The 15,011-nt window shown below is 35.0% G+C and overlaps 1 protein-coding gene across 3 annotated transcripts in view; it reads left to right on the top strand.

The window, feature by feature from the left end:
- Window positions 1-15,011, top strand: part of LOC115444425 (protein kinase C and casein kinase substrate in neurons protein 1) — a 113,706-nt gene that overhangs the window by 39,358 nt on the left and 59,337 nt on the right. The window contains exon 1 of one of the 3 annotated variants that reach the window (XM_030170309.2): window positions 10,056-10,273. The exons of 1 other annotated variant lie outside the window; for it this stretch is intronic. In XM_030170309.2, coding sequence (XP_030026169.1) covers window positions 10,212-10,273 — 62 coding nt within the window. In that variant the 5' untranslated portion in view covers window positions 10,056-10,211. Of the gene's footprint in view, window positions 1-10,055; window positions 10,274-15,011 lie in introns of those variants that run through there. One more of the 3 variants, XM_037447592.1, reaches the window with a different exon arrangement.

The raw sequence follows: 15,011 nt of genomic DNA, 5'->3' as shown, positions 1-15,011 counted from the left end.
AATATATCGGGTAAATCCGCTACTTATTCATCGATATTTCCTTATACTTATGATATTTTCGTATAGATGTTTGATGGCTGATGTCACAGCTCTTGGGCAACCAGTTATATTTTTATAGGCACATTTCGTATTAAGACCGATCAAGAATGTAACGAATTACTCACATTCATCAGGAAATCCGGTCCTCTCGCGTTGACCAATTTGCGTAAACGAATTTGTAGCTAAAATGAATTCTGTCATTGATTATTCAAACTCGAAAGGCGCAAACAGCTGTATAATATATACATAGCTATCTACGTAATGTGTTTATAATATTCCGTAAAAAACTCGTGCTTAAGTTTTGTATGTGATAGAAATCTACGTCAAAAGTTAAGGCTCTATGATTTTTTACAGTCTTAATTCGTATATCTTTTGCACTCAGATAATAATTTCTTCGTATCAAGCCGAAAAATTATAAATTTAATTATCGTTATAATAGCAATTATTATAAGTAGTTAATTGCACGTCAAAGCTAATTGAATTGATCATAGGATGCGCTAGGCTCGACCCACGCGGAATATTACCAGAGAGCGAGGCGATAATTATAATTGCGTTCCGTTCCACCGAGTTGTGTTTGCGTTTGCCGTGCGAAATGGAACGTGATTCTCTTCTAACTTTAATGGATTGAATTATAGATATTTGTTTAAATATATGGTAGTGTCAAATAATAAATAAGACTTGATCAACGACTGGCATTAATGGCAATAGACTGCTCTCTATTACATGGGCATGATATTATTACGTAGCTAGCGAAATGTGCTTATAAATACATCTTTGGTTAACCCTGAAGATGGATAGAGGCGTGATCCTATGCTTAGTCATCTACAAACTTGTATAATAACAGCAAATTGCATTTACTTGGCAAAAGAATCCCTATATACAAGCATTAATTGGACCAGTAACAATATAGATTCCTATAACTTCTAGACATCTCGGCTTAATTGGAAGAAGCCGTAACATGACAACACTTGCGAACTATGAATCTGTGCTAGATTCCGAAATAATGCCCGAATGGTATTTTGTTACTAAAGCTAAATATTTTTAATAAGCAATGTTGGATTAAGAATTATCCACCGGAATAAATTTACATTTTGACTTGAAAATAACATTTATATCCGGATATTAATATTTGCATGTTTGGCGGAATTCAGTTAAACGACTTTCTCGAAATATCTACAACGTATGGAGATTTTCGTGTCGTAACTAAGTACTTCAAACATTTGAATAACTATAAATATATTACTTCAAATTTATTCCGTGATGCATTTTAATACGATAGCATTTTATATATTACTGCAGTCAGGTAGCTAAATGGAAGCACTATTTTGTCTAAAGAACATTAAAGCTAGTATAGATCACGTTTAAGGTATTAAAATGAGGAACTAGTTAATTGCCGTGCAAAAGATTGCAACCCAAAGTTTTGTATGGTAAAGTATTTGTTTATGGGCAATTGAACTCACTATCAGAGAAACGTACTCGTCTCGCCGTTCACTTACATGAAAAAAAAAAATAATCTTATTTAAAGTGGGTGTTTAATTTTATTAGTCCATTATTGGAAGCGCGGACAGATTTGGCCAAATCAATTTACACATAGCACAACACACATAAATATATATTATGTATTCGAACATAAACTCTTTGCGGTGGGGGTACAAAGGAACTGTCAATATACATATTATTAAAAATGTAGACAACAGACCGACACTATTGAAAAAAAAATTATCGGAATCGGAACAAAAAGGGCTCCCGGGAGCAAATGTCTTAAGGGAAAAAGAAATTGGGGCGAGTTGAAAATCATTACATAACAGTGGGACATTAGTGTTACCGATCAATATTTGGGTTAACAACTTTGTCTGCAAATTGAGCTATTTGAGTAGTAACTCAAATAACTAAATTTCAAAGCTTAAATCTTCGAACCTTATGAAGGGATGCGTGAAGAAGGCGCGCTACCATTTAAACTTTATGCGCCGTCTGGTTATACGATATGAAATTCATACAATTTGTGAATCGTGACTTGTAATGACATTTTAACTATTGTTTACATTATGCTCCGCGAGATTTATTGATTGTTTGCAGTGTCATGTACAAACTGTACTACATTCTCCTTGTGAAAAAACTAAATGCCAGTATCTATTTTTATTTATCTGCTCAGGTCCAACTAGTAAAGTGTAAACACACACAAAGTGGTAAACCCACATAACATAATCGTGTATAAACTTATTACTCTTTTGTCATTCTGTTCCTCCCGTTAAATAATAAATTGAGAGTTAGAGACAATAACCGATAAGGAAATAACCTCACTTGCTCATCATTGAGTAAGTAAACGTAGTTAATGGTGAAAATCCTTAATGTCCTTTAATGTTATTTGAAATTCTGTAATGAGACTTCTTATTATGTCGGTAAACAGGCAAATTTTATTAAAATGCGCAAAATTTATACTTGTATTGATCATTTTATGAAGTACTTTCTTTCAATCCATTTCTCTAACATCCAAAGTCCATCTTAGATCAAATACCTTTTAGTTTTTACAACATGATTGAGCATCAAATACCGAAATTCTCGTAATCATAAGATGGATTGCCGTGATGCTCCTTTATAAGTGTTGTTATATATTCGACGCCTGGTTTACACGCATACTGTATGCTTGGAATTTTTACCTCTGCATAAAAGATATCAATCAGCTTCGATGGATGCAGTCTTTACAGCTATGTTCCCCAAACTCCTAAGGTTTGAACCACCAGTCACCATCCATTAACTATTATATATTACAAGATAATCAATACCAGACCAAATACGACGTTTATTCTCTTTCCTTTCCAAATACATGATGGTTAACAATAAACAATACGTGTTGTGCAGCTAGTGCTCTGGATGTAGTTAGGCAAGGGAAATTGAGTTAGCGCGCTCGCACGCCCGTGACCGCTACGATCTCTAGTTTCATAATTGAATCGCAAGTTTGGCGATAAGTCGCTAGTTTAAACGTCTTGTGCGTTTACACCTTGACGACATGGTTTTATGACCGTTAGAAATGAGGTTTAGTATGGATATCGGCTTATATTTTATATTATAGAAATAAGATAGGCCGGGATTTTGGCACCCACCGAGGCATTCAACGTCCCACGATAGTCTACAAGGTAGACTAAATTATATAATATTTGCGCTGCAGTGTAATAGTATCACGGACAATAAGCCATTTCGCAGTGATAGCATAAAGAAGTGTGTAAATATTATGCGAAAAAGTAAATTTACCCATATATTACGACATAGTGGCAGGTCTGAACGAGTTATTTGTGCTAATAAGCAGATATTACCACGTTTTGATGATGAATGATTAGCAGAAGTCTCATACAATTACATCACATTTTTACTTTTGAAATCACTTACATAAACCGTAGTCTCAAACTTTACAAAACTTGATAAAAAGCAGGAACATGTCATGAAATCTTTCACCATGAACTTCCGAGGAGTCATGCGGGCGTAACCGCAAACTGTTGACACCAACAAGACAATGTTGCAACTTGTTTATCGTTTCGTGGTACTTACTGCCAAGAGCCTGAATTTAAGTTATATACCAAATTTAGAACGTGATTTTTATGTTATAATCAGAGAGGAAGTATGGGATATAAGACGAATATACAGACATGGTTATGAGTATGGCGTTTGAAATTAAACGTAAGTTTCATCAAATACCAATTATATAATTACAGACTACTTATTCGCTTGATAGTCCCTCGTAATTTTTTGACCCCCCCACCCCGCACCCAGCGCCCTACTCCGCCCATCAAATAGTAAGAATATCGTTATTTTACCGTAAGAAATAAGTACATTTATCTTTTATTGAACAGTGAATTAATTACAAATTAGAATGGTAAATGTTGAATAATGTATCGCTTTTGGTTAGGATAACAATACATCAGTTAAATAAGATGGTTTAGAAAAAACAAATAAAACAAATCGATAAGCCACGCCGCGTTGAGTCTACATTATTTGAACAACATTTTTTACCACAAGTAAATCAAGTGATGTAAAAAATTATCGATAAGTTGAAACGGCAAGGCGTGCAAATCAGGCGAGTTGTGTAATTGGCGACAATGAATTAGGTTCATTGTACCGCGTTTTCAGATATCAGCAACATATTTGTACGCGTTTTTGATAAATTGTCGCAGTAATGGTGCTTCATTGTAAAGTAAAAAGTTGTGCAACACTAATATATTTTTCTAAGTTTTATATTTCGCGGATAGCAGTGAACACGCATATGATGTTTCGATGGTGACCATAGACGCCAATGTACTTTTATAATGTCACAATAGTGGTGTTTCCAGTCCATTCGTAATATCGATTTAATTAATTAGATTTGAAATAAGACTGTTAACAGGAACTTTAATGGCAACGATAACATTCTAATTCCATCACGTTTCGTTCATAAACTGTTAACCGAACAGACAACAAAACGTACAGTTTAAAATCGCTGACAAAGATCTCTGTCCCCCCTCCAGGGATCTGCAGCTGACGCAAACGTCAACAGAGGGTCGCTTGACCGTTATCTCGCTTGGACAGACGCTGGCTTGGCCTCTCGCCCCTTATCGTGGACGTCTAGCCGTCTGTCCTGCGCCGATATCTTGCGGCTGGAACGGGTTCCATACTCGGACCTTGCATATTGAGTTTGGCATGAAAGGGTTGAGTTGAAATAGTATAAAGTACAAGTGTAGTGCTTGTGAAGGGTTAAAAGTTGCGTTGGTATTCTTAGAGAAAATTTTAATATGTGAACACTAGAGAAATTTAATAATCGTATAAATAATTACATAGTAAAAACATTTAATAAGACTAAAATGTAGACTATTATTTATTTTTCCCTTTTCATACTAAAACAAAATATAAAGAAAAAATAATTATAATGATTTCTTATGTTTACGCAAATGTAAAATATTAAAACCGCGATAAAATCCGTAAAAATAATTATAATATTATAATGATTTATTACGTATTATAGTCGGCAAACATGATTCCAAGCTTTAGTATTGGGACCCGTTGTGTGTATTCGGTATTATCAGTTGTTTGTCCCATGATTAATAAATAAATTCAAATTAAATTAAATCAGTGACCGAAAATGTGTAACAATTTATAAGCATAATAAGAAATATTTTATTAATAATTATTAAATCATTTCCACGCATATTTGTTTAATATCAAGTATTATTTATTTATTATTATTAATAATAGATACAGCATAGTTTGCTTCCTCATTTAATTATGCGATAATTATACATATGGGGCTATGAAACACTCAAACACTAACAACTACTCAATACAGATCATATTGATTCAGTTACTTCTTCAAAATTATACTTCGGCTAGATAAACACCACCAAGCCCAAGGTAATCAACAAATATGTTCAAAATGTAGTACATAGTTTGCCGAATAGTCCGCATATCTAATACCGCGACTATTAACTATTCGACCCGATACCGATTGCTATTCCAGTGATCCGACGTGTTACATTAATTCCACCGGTTCCATTACAACAGACTGACATAAACAACGTGCTTTCTTACATAAATCCCACTTGCATAGCAGGCGACAAATCTCTGCATTATGGTTGTCGCGTTTAATAGTGCGAATCGGTTTCTTGTTATAATTATTTTGCCAAACTGGTAGTAAATCCTATCGTGGCTTTTTTATGATTTGTGAACTTGATTTGTTACTAATAATAATAATACACACAGTCTTAGGAGGTTAGGATTTTCTATAATTTTTTTTTTCTGATACGGCAAAATTACTGCATATTATAATAATATCTGACGTCCTTCAGAATTGTAAGTCGTCAGAATTATGCCGGTCCGTTCCTGGACTTCACCGGCTGAATCCAAAACGTCACTTACTGCATAAACCACTATGATAGTCTTCATTATGTGTGTACCGATAGTAACTATCCAGTCGGGTACAATTTCGGAACTACTCATTATTTTATTTCGATTACGTGGCAACCCTATTCTACACCCATCCATTCCTTTCGCTCTTATTTGATTGATGTGCGCGCGAAAGAGATAGCAATCTCACTTCAAGACTGGTTTCGTTCAACTCTTCTCATGGGAAATTGCTTTTTATGGTTCCAACACATGGCAGCCTGTTTATAGTTTTAACTGACATACCAGCTGAATAAATTTCGTCATATACATTTAATGTGCTTATTTGTTTCATAGTTTCAGCGATGTTCTACAAAATGAATCTTATGCTTATATGATAAGACACTATAATTGTTTTAGTTTTAATTTTTTAGTCATACAAACTATACAGATGACTTAAGTATGGAACGATTAGTTAAGAAAAATCTGTTTTGTTTTCCCATGTTTGTCCTGATAATGTTGACATCAATAAGAACATAATTAAATAAATGACTGACGTACCTGATAGGGCGCCTTGCTCAGTTAACCTTTGGATAATCAATCTTTTTAACAGTTATGTATGGTTGTCATCAATGGCGCTGAAATTATCATGTTTTATTAAGTTACCAGGTCCTTTAATACTTGGGGCCTACCTACATACATATACGGGCTATTTCGTACTTCCCTAAATCTTTAAAGCTATATGCCTATGTCTATATAACTTCCGAAATATTAAGATTGATTTTATGTGTACACATTACAGTACCAGTAGACTAATGAGGAGTGATAAGGAACATTACAAGCTGATGATTTACATAATTAGGACTATAGCACGTGAGTCAGGCGCTTACTTGACCGTACATATCTATAGTCATGCACGTAGCCAAGTTTCATCGCGCAACATCGCGGGGGATCAAAAAAAAACAACAAAAAATGTGCATTGAATGAAATTCATATTTATTTGAAAAAATAACAGAAGTCTTAAAAAGTTTAGAACCAATCAATAGTTAGTCAAACAAACTTTAATAATGTTAATGTACACCTTGGCTATGTCCATGTCTATAGTAATTATTACACTCATCTTCAGTAAATATACAATAGCTTAAAGCCAAGTATGACAAACACGCTAAATAAATTCCAGCCTTTGTAATGAACACACCTAACATTTATCACAGATTTCATGCGATTGTGTTCTCTTACGTTTTCTCAATTAGGCAACACAATGCCGCTGTGGGTAAAATAGCGCTAGTGTTGGAATTTTTTAATTCGAGTACTGCGTTTTTAAGTACATTGTACCATAATCTAGATTGTGTAGCGGCGTATCGATTTTATTTGTAAGATCTTAAATTTAATCTTGTTTGTACAGTGTTCTTTCATGTCATTATCTAATATCATTTTGGAATGATCGTGCGCATTATTGAATCATAAATTATTCTTAATCGAATAAGGTGATATTTTTAATTAAATTTAATAATACCATAGACTTCAGATTACATTAAATTAAATCTAAAGACGACGAACAAAAAGTCGATTAAACTAAATCGATCGACTAAAAACATAATCGATTCGTACCACAGCACTATAAAAGTTACGCGACTCCATCGACCAAGGTCGTCAACAAAACGCCGCACCGCGCCGGCAAGGAAACGTTACGTTTCCACTAATTCTCGCGTGTGCTGCTCGAAATTGTTGCAAATCGAACCGAGTACATACAAAATAGTAATAGCCTGCAGTGCGGGCCGTGTCGGTCAGTACTAGTTCACGTGTCAAATGTGCCTTTGACGTGGGTGTTTTTACCGACTTCTGTCCTTTGCGCGTTCGGTGACATTGTCAAAGGATTGGTTTTTGCGTGTTTGGTTGTTTTGTGATGTCGATTGTGTCAAATAGTAGTGATTATCAAGCTGAATCGGTCCGTGATCGGTAAACGTGTGGTGTGTAACGGTTAAGTCTTAAAATAGATTTGAATGTTAGTGTCTAAATGCGGTAAAAGTTACGGTATGATATTGTCGAATGTGGTTTTAAACATATGCTAAGTTATGTTTTATAACGATCATTACAATATTAAATGTCAACAATGATGACATTATGCAAATTATGGATATTCTTTCACGCGTTAAAAGTATCAAACGAGAAACGTCTGTTATCTTATCAAGTTTTATAATTCGTGGCCAGTTCCTTGACACCTTTACGGTTAGTTCTGTAGTGGCAAGATTAATTTGACACTTGCTGATGACTTTGTATGACATCATTCTAAAGACACTTCCTTACGACGTAAGCCTATTAATGCGGGTAAACAGAGGGAACGGGCAAGTTCGTAATCTGTAATTATTGTACGAAAGCTCAGGGATTTTGAGGGTCCACCCTAGTTTATTTCTTCAGTTCCGCAATGTACTTTGGTAGAAGTCGTTAAAGTTTGTGTAACAAATAATTTTAACAAAAAAGAGTAATCTTTCTCAATACATTAATATTTATTTGTAAATGTATTATTAATATACGAAATGGTGAAGTCATATAATTAATATTCAAAAACTAAAAGAATTTTACACACCAACAAGGACACTCGTAAGACAGACTTGGTTTATATTAAAAAAGCAATGTTTGTCAACGACAAGCTAAGTTTTGGTCACTAATGGATTTCGTACGAGTCGTTGCGCCATCGCGCCAGTTGTTAATCATTGCTGTTTGACATGACATTAGCACTGCAACCAAAACTGCCAATATCGTGCCTTCCGCATTTTACACGTTATTTTCATGCAATACGTGTTTCATATCTTTACACCTGCATTCGGTGGTGGATGTCTAAGAGTTAGGTCTAGGTTTTTTATTATCCTAATGCTAGGATGACGAACTCAGTGCAGTTATCTGGACTCTATCTAGAGTTGTAGCTCTGCCAGTACGCTCGACTCGCCGTTTAGGTAGAGCTAAAGATACCTGGCATCTGCAATTATAATAATTAATAATATGAGCCCTGTATTATATACTGTCCTACTGTTGGGCACGGGCCTCCTCTACTACGGAGAGCGATTAGGCCTTAGTCCACCACGTTGGCCTAGTGCGGATTTGTAGACTTCACACACCCTTAATATTCCTATAAAGAATTTCTCAGGTCTGCAGGTTTCCTCACGATGTTTCCTTCATCGTTATTTCACCGCAAGCGATAATTCATAAAGAATACACACATAATTATTTAGAAAAATCAGAGGAGGTGTATCCCTTGGGATTTGAACCAGCGGACATTCGTCTCGGCATTCCGTTCCACACCTAACTAGGCTATCACAATTATAATGAATCTACAATATTTTCAAATTCAAACAGCAATTTGGTATCCATAAGTTCCACATACAAACACGACTCATTTGCATAAATCGGTGACAAAATCATTCCTGTCGGAGTTTTATACGATTACATAAGATAGTCGTAGTCGCCCCTTATGAATATTCCGATGGGGATCGTCCAGAGACCAGCTGCCCTTAGTGTTAGGGTACTTGTGTCCACCTGGAAGGCGCCACTTTACATCCGGTGGGGTTATTTTGTAACATGTTTAGCACGAAATATAAATAATTTAATTTACCTCTATGACTATACTGACAATAGATTGCTACAGAAGTTATAAAACAACAGAACAATGGCGTTTAAATAATCGTTTAGTTAAGTTTTCTGCATCGAACACAAACAACATTCCATTTTATGTAATGTTTAACATGAAAAGGTTTTTAGTCGACATCACAAAACGACCACGAGAGCGCAATTTAATTACGATTTAATGATACATACAATTATCGTCGCGGTGGCCAGGTGTTGCGGGGATTTTTTCGGACAAAAGTTGTTTAAGGAAGAAAGTGATGAAACCGGGATTATTTAAAAAAAACTGATAAAAAATGTTTGTCATAAAAGGCATTGTGGGAATAAGAGAATATTAAAATTATTAATATTAATGATGACTCGATAGATTCTATAACAAGAAGCGAAGGGAAAATCTATAGTTTCCCTGGAATTATTACATTGTATATAATTATCCAATAGTTTCGTCCATATTGGAACTGTCTTGAAATATTTCCGATTGGTAAAGTCCCGTCTAGCCACCAAAACCTGGCCACCCTGCCGATCTTTGATCTAATAAAAACGCTCAATAGAATCGCGAGCGCGCGCCACACCGTGAATAGTGTTGTTTGTATACAAATCGTTATCGCTCGCGAGTCGCGTAGTCCAGACGAGCGTGGGAGGAACACCGTGGACCAGTGATTCATGCGTCGCGAGAGTGACTGCTCTCCTGCTCAACACTGTTGAACATGACCAGAGCAAAGTGCAGACGGTGTCGTGGCAAAGTGCACCATGTGCTGCAGTATTTTAGGTGAGATTTTTTAAAAAATATTTTTCGTGAGAATATCTCTTATTATGGTGATTTTTGGTCATGCTGGTGTAGCGTAAAAGTAGTTATATACTTTTGATGTCCTATCCAATAATTGTAAGAATTGTTATAATATTTGATGTCTCAATAATGTTTGAAAATATGTAATAACATTGAGAAGTTTGCGCCAACCTTGCTATTGTGAAGATGACGGTTTGATTACAATTCATTATGTCGCCGTGATACAATGATGTATGTATTATTTTTTGTATGTATTATCGCTTATCATCCTTCGGGCGAGCGGCATGCTCGTCTCGTCATTCACTTGCAATAAAAATATAAATAAAATTAAAAGACAATTTCTATATCAATGAACCCAATAACGCCGATGATTCCTCTAGTATTTTTGAACATTTATAGGCGACGGCAATCACACGCGCCCAATTGCCTGTTCTATAAAAAAAAAAAAATGCGCAGTCGCATCTTGTAGATATTTAAAACACGTATACAGAACGAGTGATGCATTTTTGTGCGGGCACGTTATTATGAATGCTAAGTAAATGCTAATGTCAAGGTCACGACATACACTGAGCTTGGCATTCGGCGAGATCCGCTGTCTGGGTGACATTTGTGTTGACCAATGCGGACGCCATGCTTTGGTCATGTTCATTGTAACATGTAACAGCTGCTTTTGCTTTACTGAGCACTGTTGGTACTCTATACATTTTACTATATATTTACACATACATCTTCTGTTAGTTTTATATATGTTTGTGCACGCGTCATCGCCTACAGAGTTATCTAGTTATTATATATGTACAATATACGACGAGGCGACCTAGTGGCTTGCCTAGTGCACTCTTCGACTCCTCAAAAAATAATACCGCCATTCAGAAATTACGAAGTGCCACTGAATTTCAGTTGTCACTCCGAGATATTGTGTCTCGCAATTACCTTTTGCATTTATGCTGTCAGTCATTTATTAACTCATAGCTGAACATTATGTATAATTATTATAGTCATTCCTAATGTCAAGATCAAAGGAAACACAATGATGGCATAATATGTGACCTGTGTGTCAGAGTGACAAACTTGTTTCATAACATTTGATATGCATCATCTGTAATATTATAAACATACAAGATCACGATTTTGAATGGTGGTGATAATTTCCAGAACAAGTAATTCGATTTTGATAATTCGTTTACCTATAGAAACCAACATTATTTGTTAGTTTTATAAGCTACTTTTTATCCCGGGAATGAATCATTGTTCGGGCAGAACCGACGCCAAAAGCTATCCATAAATTTGCATCATCCAATATTTAATACTTTCGACATTTTACGAATGTTAAGGTTAAAATTGCAGCGTTGGTATTCAACACGTCCAGCTTTATGATACGGTGTTGTTTCGTACTGTTCACGGCTTTATTGAGTTCTGGGTAAACTACGACCTTTGTGATCAAAATTCAAAGAATGCTAGCAGGTTACACAGAGCTGTATATTGCATATACCTGGGATCCATGGATGTGTGAAAAATTACCCACCAAAAATAATTAGGGTCAGAGTAAGTTTGCATACTCGGAAATTTTCATATATTAGTTTTTCTCTATGTAAGCAAGGAAATATGAGCTTCATGTTATTAATAAAATGTATAAATAAATAAATTATGCATGCATGCATTAAATTTGTGCATCTAGGTTTTGTTTTCATGCTTTTTCGATTAAAGATATTTATATGTGCTAATGTTTTCAGACTGCTTGTAATCGATAAACTATCCATACGAAGCATTGTTTAACTAAATTTATTATCAGTATGTTAAATCATTCAATATCAGCATTATAATAAGTAGAATAAATAAATATAAATTGAAGATTATTCTTTGAAGACCCTGTTTATTACGCGACCTACCTAGTTTTATACTTGCTTAGATGAGGTGGTCAGTTTTGAACAGTTCGTAGTATCAGGTTTGATTTTCGAAATAATCTATCTATTTATCATGAATTTAGAGAAGCATTTTATTTAGGTAGGTACATATTGAAATAACCAAGTATTAATCTACGGGTATCATATGAGAGATAATAAAATTAAGAGACTTTAGTCGTAATTCCATAAGTTATATTGCGTAATTTGCGAATAACGTACACGTCTGTGTCGACATCTTTAATGAGTTAATTTATTAAGACAGTACATAAAGTTTTAATGGTAGAGATTTTATATAAAGCATAATAAACGTTATACTACAATAAATTGTGTTATATTACGTTCACTATACACAGTAGGATGACGGAATATGTATTGTGACATAAGGCTTCTTCCAATTAACCTCTAATTGTAGTTTCAAAGCCATTATATATTATGATACTGTTTATGGTTTTACAGTTATCACCGTCAGTCTCCTAAAGATAGTTTTTAAACTCTCTCCTTGGTCCTAGTCATTTAACTGTTCTTAGACTCAATTGAACTTCTGCAAACCGCAGTTGCTTATTAATCTTCTATTTTAAGCCTTATAATTCGTATTTGACAAGGTCTTACAAAGATGACTTATAAAAGGACCTGGTGGCAACCCCGATTCAGTCAATGATCTGTTTAAAACTACGGACGCTATAATAAAATTGTGATTTCCAAAAAGAATTATCTCCATGCCATAGACACGCCTTGGGATTACTATTAACTATAAATATTACACACTATAAAGTTAATTTCAATAACTCGAGATTATTGTGGAATTCAAAGAATTATGATTTAACTATAATAACTGTATTTAACGTTTTCCAAGACTCATAAATTGAAGATTATTCTTTGAAGACCCTGTTTATTACGCGACCTACCTAGTTTTATACTTGCTTAGATGAAATGGTCAGTATTGAAACAGTTCGTAGTATCAGGTTTGATTTTCGAAACAATCTATCTATTTTACGGATTTTATCGCGGTTTTAATATTTTACTTTTCTCCCGACGTTTCGAAGACTTTGCAGCCTTCATGGTCACGGGGGCGGGACTAAATAATCTATCTATTAAACAATGATGGACAATTGCTCCTTACAGAAAGAGAAAATTACTCCATAGAGCACTTCATATTTTATTCTTGTTTAGATGTCGTCAAAGGGAACTAAGCATTGGTATCGACGATACATAATTTTGCACTTATTGATTTCGTATGGAATCACTTCGACATATCAGTAGATAACGAGAAACTTGTGTTGATTCTGAATAAGATTACTTGTGTAGATTCTCAGCGTGATTACTTTTAACGTCTCCATTTACTAAATGTCCTTTAATCATCTTGCAACACAAAGCTAACTAAACAAGACGTAGGAGAACGGATTACGGCATTACAATAATAATCCACGATAATATCTTCCCGCAACACACCATACATCCATAATGATAACACCAGGTATTTTAATTACAAATGTGAATTTTTATCGTATGACAACATTGTGTATTTCTGTCGGTGACGCCATCGTGCGAGGCGTGATGTTATCGGTACCACTGACATTCTTGGATAGATTTACGTTATAATCAGTTTATGGTGTGCGTGACTCCTTATCGTGTACTACATCGTTCATATTAGTGCTGGTGTTAATGAAAATGCAGTAATGGTTTGCTCAATGATGTAAGATGATGCTAATTATAACTATGTACTTGTTGTTATATTATCATAACATTGAAGTTGAGTATTCAATAGTGTGTAAGTATGTATCTCTGAAGTGTTAGTGTAATCTTGCCTTAAAAAAAAGAATTAGAGTAAATTTTTAGCGCAGTACAGCACTTTACAAATTAAAATTTTAGGAGATGCTACTTTGATGCGTTATCGTGGTTTATAGTAACCTTTAGGAAAAGTAATTCGCTTCTTACTTTGCAGTAAAACAATAAAACGCTATTCATCAATGTATTTAAGGTGTTTAACTTTCCAATAAAATTATTTATCCTATACCTTGAGAGTTTAGAATATGTTTCCAATTTAATCTAAATATGCAGATTCAACTGACCCACATAACCTCAAGATTCAACATTAGAATGCGCATGAACTAAATGCATTGAAGGTAGGTATGCATGATCGCCGTCCGCAAACGAAAACAATGAGCAATTAGCACGCGTGACGGCATTCGTGAGGCCGCGAACGATTTGCAACTGATCACCATCGCAAACGTCGTGAAGGACGATGCGTCCGCGTTCGGTGGTAAATCAACGCGTCGCCATCTTTGATGATGATTGCATACAAATACATAAATATTACCAGCATCCGATAAAGGTATTGGAGATTAGATTGGCATATTGTGAGATTTTGATACAACTCTTCCTTTGGATGTTTAGATGTTTGTTTGTTAGAAGTAAACAAGAAAAAGCTGATTGGATTTGGCTCAAAATAGGCATACGGATAGACAATGCCTGGATTAAAACGTAGGCTAATTTTTATACTGGTGATTTGCTCCCATGGGTAATAATGCAATTTTATGATCTGATTCTTTAAATAGGTAACGATCGTACAAGTGATATGAATCGCTACAGGAATTTGGAGACTTTTGTAGCTGGAAAGGGTTTGCACGCGGGTAGAGCCGTGAGTAACGCCTTCTATAACACTTATAATGTAAATGCAGAGAATAGTACCACTATAGTGCCATTCACAGAAGTACCGTAGATACGACTAGTGCTTCCGATGCAGCAACAGTAGTGAAAGAAGTTGTTATACCACGATAAGATAACGGCTGCATTTACTTGGTACACAACGTTCTTTC

Source organism: Manduca sexta, chromosome 7, assembly GCF_014839805.1.
Source record: "Manduca sexta isolate Smith_Timp_Sample1 chromosome 7, JHU_Msex_v1.0, whole genome shotgun sequence".
Classification (NCBI taxonomy): domain Eukaryota; kingdom Metazoa; phylum Arthropoda; class Insecta; order Lepidoptera; family Sphingidae; genus Manduca; species Manduca sexta.
The sequence above is the reverse complement of the archived record's forward strand: the minus strand, read 5'-3'. Positions and strand labels throughout refer to the sequence as shown.